The 8,545-nt window shown below is 43.6% G+C and overlaps 1 protein-coding gene across 2 annotated transcripts; it reads left to right on the top strand.

The window, feature by feature from the left end:
- Nucleotides 1–369: 369 nt before the first annotated feature.
- Nucleotides 370–5,814, top strand: LOC123990601 (protein FAM177A1-like). Of its 2 annotated transcripts, none has more exons than XM_046291235.1 (5): nt 370–655; nt 1,019–1,216; nt 1,360–1,426; nt 1,555–1,652; nt 3,477–5,814. In XM_046291235.1, exons 1-5 carry the CDS (start codon nt 587–589, stop codon nt 3,687–3,689), a joined length of 645 nt encoding a protein of 214 aa, XP_046147191.1. In that variant the 5' UTR covers nt 370–586; the 3' UTR covers nt 3,690–5,814. The 2 variants fall into 2 exon arrangements, with proteins under 2 accessions (XP_046147191.1, XP_046147190.1); XM_046291234.1 differs by having other exon boundaries at nt 371–655; nt 1,019–1,222.
- Nucleotides 5,815–8,545: the final 2,731 nt, after the last annotated feature.

Genomic DNA, 8,545 nt, shown 5'->3' with positions numbered 1-8,545 from the left:
AAGAAGGTGATGGCGCATTTAAGCCCTGAACAATGCCTGACAGGCAACTCTGTCTCCCAGGCTGCGCGTCGCCCCCAAGACCACAGCCAATCGCATTCAAGGAACATAGCAGCTAACTTGGCTAATCTTGTGAGCTAGCTAGTTAACTAGGTGGTCTTGCTGTCTATGGTATCTAGGCAGAATCCTGACTTATCAGCCTCTGAAGCTGCTATTGAATCTGATCCATTTCTAAGGCTGAAATTGAATCTGATCAGGAATGGAGCTAACTTACTCTGTAAATGTAATCCACAAAACATGAACTGTCTCTTATAATTATACACAAATCAGTTATGCAAGTTAACAACCAGTACAGATAACAAGCTAGTTTGCTAACAAGACTACATAGACTACATTAGCTAGTTTGCTTACAAGACAAGCTGAGTTAGCTACAGTGTTTGTTACTTGCATGCGATTTGCTGTGTTCTTGGGGGCGGCACGCAGCGTAGGAGACAGAGCTGCCTGTCGGGCATCGTTCAGGGCTTAAATGCCCACAAGCATGGGTGTGTAGGGCAGACTAAACATCCGAGAATACAAAGAAAGAGGCATCATGGCCGAAATATCTCTGTATCTCACCAACGTAAATGTGTCTTTGGGCCAAACGATGGACGTAGAGAAGGTAGGCTCGGCAGGTCAAGATTATGAAAAATGTTTATTATCGGTCCTTTATATTTCGGTGTTTTCAGACCAGCTGGCTAGCGTTAGCTAGTTAACGTTACTACAATTTCGTGCATCTATGTTTTCGTGCCTGTCATCGTCTCATGCTGACGCTTAAAACGTAGGCCATACTACGGTTAGGCCTATGTAAAATTCGGACATTGATAAATATAGAAATGGTTGATTATCTAATTGTGTGTAAGCAGTAGCCTGTCATCAACAAGCTGTGTGTGTGTGTGTGTGTGTGTGTGTGTGTGTGTGTGTGTGTGTGTGTGTGTGTGTGTGTGTGTGTGTGTGTGTGTGTGTGTGTGTGTGTGTGTCCCAGATCCCCAGCACAGGGAAGGACTTTGAGAGTGTCGAGCTGGGAGATTTGGAGAAGGGGGATCAGAAAGAAGAGAAAGCCCCACGAAGGATCATCCATTTCTCTAGTGGAGAAACCATGGAAGAATACAGTACAGACGAGGAGGAGGGTGAGGACAAGGAACCAGAGAAGAAGGACCTACTGTCCCCCCCTGTCGATGCGGTGAGGGTGTGTAGTGTGTTAAATAGAAGTGTGTGTGTGCGTGTTTTTAGTTTGTGTGTATTTTACTGAAATGTACGATTAACGTCTGTACTTCCTATAATATGTGTTCCAAAACCTGGTAATAACCCACGTTTGTGTGTCAGAACAAGCTGACCTGGGGCCCGTACTTCTGGTTCCATATGTGGAGAGCAGCTACCTCCACTGTTTCAGGTGGGTGCCTGATATGAGACAATATGTATTATAAACCACTAGGGTTGATGGCCTTCTCCTGCTGTAAACTACCTTGATACTGCCTTGAATACTATGCTGTTGGTAAAACTCCAGAATGTGTATTTCAGCTTGTGACTACCTCGGGGAGAGGATGGCCTCGCTCTTTGGAATCACATCGGCCAAATACCAGTACGCCATCGACGAGTATTACAGGATGAGGAAAGAGGTATGTACACAACAAGCAGATGAGGGCCATCACTAAGAGGGCTTACGTCTTGGAAGGGATGCCTAAAGTGTATATAATTATAGAAGGGCATAGATGCTTTGCATGTGTCTATAAGAGTGTTGTAGTAACAGTAACCTAATCCCCAGGCTCAATTGCTACTGCATATAGAGCCTGGAAACACTGTGCAACAAATGGGAATTGAAAGGGTGGGAGAGCGAGCCTGCTGCAGGTGTATTAGATGGGACTTTGAAAAAATGCTAATAAAGAATACTAGTATAGAACAAGAAGGCCCTCACACTGTTAAAGCTCCCAATTCACCACTTTATTGACTACGTTTCAAACTGAAACAGATCTTGGTCAGGTCAAAAACACTCTAGTATACTAGGACAGTGGTATTCAAAATTGGTGTTGCCACCCGGGGGAATTGCAATGGGTTAAAAATATATATATACAGTGGGGCAAAAAAGTATTTAGTCAGCCACCAATTGTGCAAGTTCTCCCACTTAAAAAGATGAGGCCTGTAATTTTCATCATAGGTACACTTCAACTATGACACAAAATGAGGGGGGAAAATCCAGAAAATCACATTGTAGGATTTTTAAATGAATTTATTTGCAAATTATGGTGGAAAATAAGTATTTGGTCATAGCCTTATTCTATAATGATTTTTTTTTTTTAAATTACCTTATCAAACTACACACAATACCCCATATTGACAAAAAAACAGAAATATACAATTTTCGTAAGTATTCAGCCCCTTTACTCAGTACTTTGTTGAAGCATCTTTGGCAGTGATTACAACTTCAAGTCTTCTTGAGTATGACACTACAAGCTTGGCACACCTGTATTTGGAGAGTTTCTCCCATTCTTCTCTGCAAATCCTCTCAAGCTCTATCAGGTTGAATGTGGTGCATCGCTGACAGCTATCTCACCAGAGATGTTCTCTCGGGTTCAAGTCCGGGCTCTGGCTGGGCCACTCAAGGACATTCAGAGACTTGTCCCAAAGCCACTCCTGCGTTGTCTAGGCTGGGTGCTTAGGGTCGTTATCCTGTTGGAAGGTGAACCTTCACCCCAGTCTGAGGTCCTGAGTGCTTTGGAGCAAGTTTTCATCGAGGATCTCTGTAATTTGCTCTGTTCATCTTTCCCTCGATCCTTTTGGCAACCTCCAAGCGGGCTGTCATGTGCCTGTTACTGAGGAGTGGCTTCCGTCTGGCCACTCTACCATAAAGGCCTGATTGTTGGAGTGCTACAGATATTGTTGTCCTTCTGGAAGGTTCTCCCATCTCGACAAAGAAACTCTGGATCTCTGTCAGAGTGACCATCGGGTTCTTGGTCACCTCCCTGACCAAGGCCCTTCTCCCCCGATTGCTCAGTTTGGCCAGGTGGCCAGCTATAGGAACAGTCTTGGTGGTTATAAACTTCTTCCATTTAAGAATGCAGGAGGCCACTGTGTTGTTGGGGACCTTAAATGCTGCAGACATGTTTTGGTAACCTTCCCCAGATCTGTGCCTCGACACAATTGTCTCGGAGCTCTACAGACAATTCCTTTGAAAAGAAATGGGGGGTCCCCGCTGAAAAAGTTTGAATACCACTGCTCTGCGAGTATTACAGGATGAGGTAAGAGGTAGGCCTCTATACAGTTGTTTAAATCAGTATGAAATTACTAGTCTCACATTGATCACACCACATCTGTCTGAGGTTTTGGTTATGAGATCACTAAGACGGAGCCACATTCACTTGAAATGGATGCCTAAAGGGCATTGATGGTTCACATGTTTGTGTTTATGTGCGTTCCATTAACAACTTCTTGTCTTTTCTTCGCAGAAGGAGGAGGAAGATGAGGACAACCGGTTATCAGAGGAGGCAGAGCAAAACTTTGTCGAGAATCAGGACGAGGAAATCCATGGACCAATGACTGATCAGCCAGAGGGAACCGCTACCACCCCCCACTCCACGGACACCTATGAGGTTGAGAAAGAGGCCAAGGCCACGCCTACTGCCATCAGGGTCCCAGCCATTGTCACGACAACAACCTAACTAACTTCTGGAGAGATGATTATGTGTTGTCCATGTTTGTTTTGTTTTAATTTGTCAAGGAGGTGGAGGCGCTCTAGGGTCTGTCTCTCTGATAGTGCTGAACGATTAAATGAAATTTTGTGTGCACATTGCACAGATAAATCAGATCCAGACTGAACTGTGCGATGTAGTACGGCGTTGTAGTTTCCAACAGGCCAATATTCTACATAGTTTAGTGTGTAAAATGTTGTAATTAACTATAATACCCATAATCCATTGCGCAACTACTTGTCCAGTCTGTTTCTTTTACTGCTTCTATGGAAGAGAGAAGAATGCGAGATTGTGAGGTGATCTAGAGAGCAACTGTTGCTTTGCGGGGTATCTACCTGAAAATACATGATCTAAGTGATTGATATTAGTTGGAATCACTTGGTATTCAGCCGTCAAAAGTATGCCTTATTTACATTTTAAGAACTACATTATTAAATAGTGATTTTGTCAAGCAGCAGCTCTATAGATATGACTTGGAATTTAATATAAATGAATCAAATAAAACAAATGTAATATACACAACTGAAATATTTGATTAAAGTTATGTGAATAAATGATGGTTAATAAGTGTAATGGGCCGTCACTACCATCACGGTACTTTTATTAATAGTTGTATTCTGTGTTACAGCATTCAACCCACATAATGCATATTGCATTTAATGTTTGCAAAAATTATTGAAATCGAAATTGAAAACCATGATTATTTTTGAATGATCTAACCGAAACAGAACCGACCTCAAACACTAATCGCTCAGCACTACTCTCTGAGCTCCCATTTGGTTGTGGATATGAAGGAGCCATCTATAAACCTGGGAGTCAGACCTGCTACTGCTTTAGCCCACGCCTCTGTCATGTCATTAATACCAGACTACAAAGAACTATGACAACAACCAGTGAAGGACGATGACAGAGTAGCGACAAAGAAGTTAAGAGTCGGTTGAAGCAGAAGCTGATCCGACTACCAGGGCTAGCCTTCAGTGATCCGACTACCAGGACTAGCCTTCAGTGATCCGACTACCAGGGCTAGCCTTCAGTGATCCGACTACCAGGGTTAGCCTTCAGTGATCCGACTACCAGGCCTAGCCTTCAGTGATCCGACTACCAGGCCTAGCCTTCAGTGATCCGACTACCAGGGCTAGCCTTCAGTAATCCGACTACCAGGGCTAGCCTTCAGTGATCCGACTACCAGGCCTAGCCTTCAGTGATCCGACTACCAGGGCTAGCCTTCAGTGATCCGACTACCAGGGCTAGCCTTCAGTGATCCGACTACCAGGTCTAGCCTTCAGTGATCCGACTACCAGGGCTAGCCTTCAGTGATCCGACTACCAGGCCTAGCCTTCAGTGATCCGACTACCAGGGCTAGCCTTCAGTGATCCGACTACCAGGCCTAGCCTTCAGTGATCCGACTACCAGGGCTAGCCTTCAGTGATCCGACTACCAGGGCTAGCCTTCAGTGGGCAGTGCCACTGTCCTTTCTATAGTCCTATAGTACAGGCACAGTGTGGTACGGTAGAAGTACTGTGTCGTTTAACTATGTGTCTCCAGTGGCCTTACCCCTAACTGGAGGCTGGTCCTAACATTCCAACCTCGTGTCTATCTATCTGTTGCCTCTGAAGGGCTGTGTTTTTTTAAACCTAAACCACAGAGCCAAGTAGTAGCCTGAACCTTAATGCACTCGAACACAGGAAGCATTCCTCCTTTATGCACTACTACTAGCATGCCACTCACTTTGTTTTCATTTAGACAACATTTGTTTAAATACGTTGTTGAGCACTGACCTAAACATGGTGTGTTGTTTCCCTGTGTAGCAGTACTGGCTTGTGGTCACTTGGTGACTTGTAATTTGGAACATCTTTTCAGGCTGTTGGTGTAGCTGAGATTTTGTAAAGGCAGTATAATCTGTCATATTTGTTTTTACTAGTCCATTGGCCTAATGCACAGTTGCCCTTGTTGTAAAGGAACTTTATGTTAAACTTTTATTTTGATATTCACATATTTATTATTATTTTTGTATTTTCTGAGCACTTTTTTACAACGTACTTTATGTAACAACACCTTGATAAACTGTTAATAAATATACTTAACTATGCTTTAACTGCAGTATTTGCTCCTCTATCTGTCATGTTGGCCAGTCAGCTAGGATCTGTGGTGGATTCTCTCTGGCTCATGTGGTGGTACTGTGTCAGTGAGTGACACGTGATTGTCTTTATTGGTTAACAAAGACTTCTGTGTCCTTTTCTGGAACTGCTTGAGGTGACATTCTGTTGGCTAACCTCCCAATGCAGCCAATCCCAGGTCAGGTCAGTGTGTGGGCTTCTCTCTCTAGTCCAGAATGACCTACAGCTATGACCTCTCTGTCAACATTAAGAGATAGCTAGAAACCCATACACTGTGACCTGCTGATCTCCATTCACTTACCATAGAACATATAGTGTCTCATAGGAGAATGTAGGAGTGATTTCTCTATGGATCATAATATCCAAAAGTAACTGTATATTTAATTTATACACCATATTGGCAATTCACCCGTTTTAGGCTAAACTTATTCATACTTTATGGCACTGTAGTTCTGGGTGGTTGTACCATGGTGAGACAGACAGTTCATCGTTACTCAGCGTTGCGTAGCGTATGGGGGTCTGTGCCATGAAAGCATCCAGCCAAACTACACAAGGACAGCCTTATACTGCAAACAAACCCTCAGTCATCCCACTGTCCAGTCAGCACGGCCGGACACAGTGACACTCACGGACAGTTCACTACGGCAACAAAATAAGCTATAGACAGACAGAGTGGCACTCATACACCAGACTGAGACTGGCAGTGGATCATGATGGATTTTTGGGTTTAGATGACATGTTAGAGTAACAGCTCTGTAACTATTGGGTGACCAACTCGAGACGCTACACTGTCATTCCACTAGATTCTAGAAATTCGAATCTAGTGACCAACGACTAGCAATACACAAATATTCCACTAGAGGGTGGTATTGTATAATTATAAAGGAGGCTGAGGGGTTCCTGTGAGACAACGAATAGAGCTCGCCATCTTGTAGTTCTAAAAAACAGAAATAAGTTACCTCTGGTTCGTTCAGCCATTGCTATGGGGGTAATGAATTGGGTTTTGGGATAAATGCCAAAAATAAAGTCTGAGGTTAACACGGGTTTAGGATAATATCAGTCAGTTAACATGACCTCTATGAATTATGAAGCCTTTATGTGCTTGTTTTGATTACACAAATACTTCACAATTCACAAAAAGTGATAGCTGAGGAAGATTATCTCAGAACAATACGTCTAAAATATTCTAAGCCTGTTGGAAGTCTTTTGGCAGTTGTGTGTGAAGAGAAGAGAAGATCCTCTTATTCCCTGGCCTGAGCTTGGCAGACATTGATAAACACAGCAGTCATCTGGGACAGTGTGTATGATAATGGGTGTGATTAAGGAGGGAAAATCCAGATTAACGCCACAATGCCATTTCTTGTGTGTGTACGTGTGTGTTTGCATGCATGCGTCAAATATTTGCTTATACTTTATATCTCAAATATTTACATATATCTCAGTCTGGGAACAACACGTGCATCTTCCTCATTTCCCTCATCTAGCCATTGTACCTTAGCCTGGTCCCACTGTTTGGCATGACAACTCCAGTATAAAGGAGTTGGCTGCAGCACATAGAGTAGTATAGGACCAGACGAATGGTACCTGGCTGGTTGAGTCTGTCAGACAAGGCCTGACGACTTTGCTAAAGTGGAAACACACAGTCGTCCAGGTTCTAGCTCTCATAGCTGATGTAACTACATCCTCTAGTTCCAGATGGCACAGTAATCACTAGAGCAGACTCTTTAATAGGAGGGCATAGCAGAGTTGAACAGCTACCTGCTTAGCCAACCAGCCCAGCCAGACGCCCACTGAGTTGAGAGATGAGAATAGCAGCAGCCATCCCCCTCTCTGCCTCCTCCACAGTGGGGCTCTGCTGCGGTCAGCCAAGCCTCTTATTTAGGCCCTACTGTCAGTCAGAGGAGAAGGGGATTTCCACACCACTCAGTCTTGTGTGTGTGTGTGTGTGTGTGTGTGTGTGTGTGTGTGTGTGTGTGTGTGTGTGTGTGTGTGTGTGTGTGTGTGTGTGTGTGTGTGTGTGTGTGTGTGTGTGTGTGTGTGTGTGTGTGTGTGTGTGTGTGTGTGTGTGTGTGTGTGTGTGTGTGTGTGTGTGTGTGTGTGTGTGTGTGTCTGTGTGTCTGTCTGTCTGTCTGTCTGTCTGTCTGTCTGTCTGTCTGTGTGTATGTGTGTGAATGCTTCCTTATAAGGTTACTAACAGCCTGACTAAAATCATGGTCTCCTCTTCTTCCCTGTCTCTCCTGGGGCAAAACAACATAGAATAAGAATACTACAAACCTGGAATGCATGGCATGGAAGTCTTGGAGCTGAGGAACACCCTTCAAGAACATTTTAACACATTCCTACAGACCAAATGGAGGAAAGGGACAACATGCATGTTAGTTGGTATTGCGCAGTTTCATGCAAAGTGTTATTGTGTCTAACTTCTCAACTTTGCATGTTACATTCTAGTCATAATCTGAAGTTTATTGCTTTGAATTGTATACTTTGCATACTGCTAGGAGAAGACTGGTTTTTTAGTGACATGAGGCACATTCCATAAAACAGCATAAAGTAGCAACCTAAACAGCATGGTGGTATTTCTTTAATAGTTCTTATAACTTCAAACAATTGTTAATGGCATCAAAGGCTAAATGAAATGGGGATCATTTTAGATCCTTAACGAGTACCATATAGGCTGTTTTTTTGTTGTCGTGTGAGCAGGCTGTTTTG

Source organism: Oncorhynchus gorbuscha, linkage group LG12 (genome assembly GCF_021184085.1).
Source record: "Oncorhynchus gorbuscha isolate QuinsamMale2020 ecotype Even-year linkage group LG12, OgorEven_v1.0, whole genome shotgun sequence".
Classification (NCBI taxonomy): domain Eukaryota; kingdom Metazoa; phylum Chordata; class Actinopteri; order Salmoniformes; family Salmonidae; genus Oncorhynchus; species Oncorhynchus gorbuscha.
This window is presented reverse-complemented; position numbering and strand designations above follow the sequence as displayed.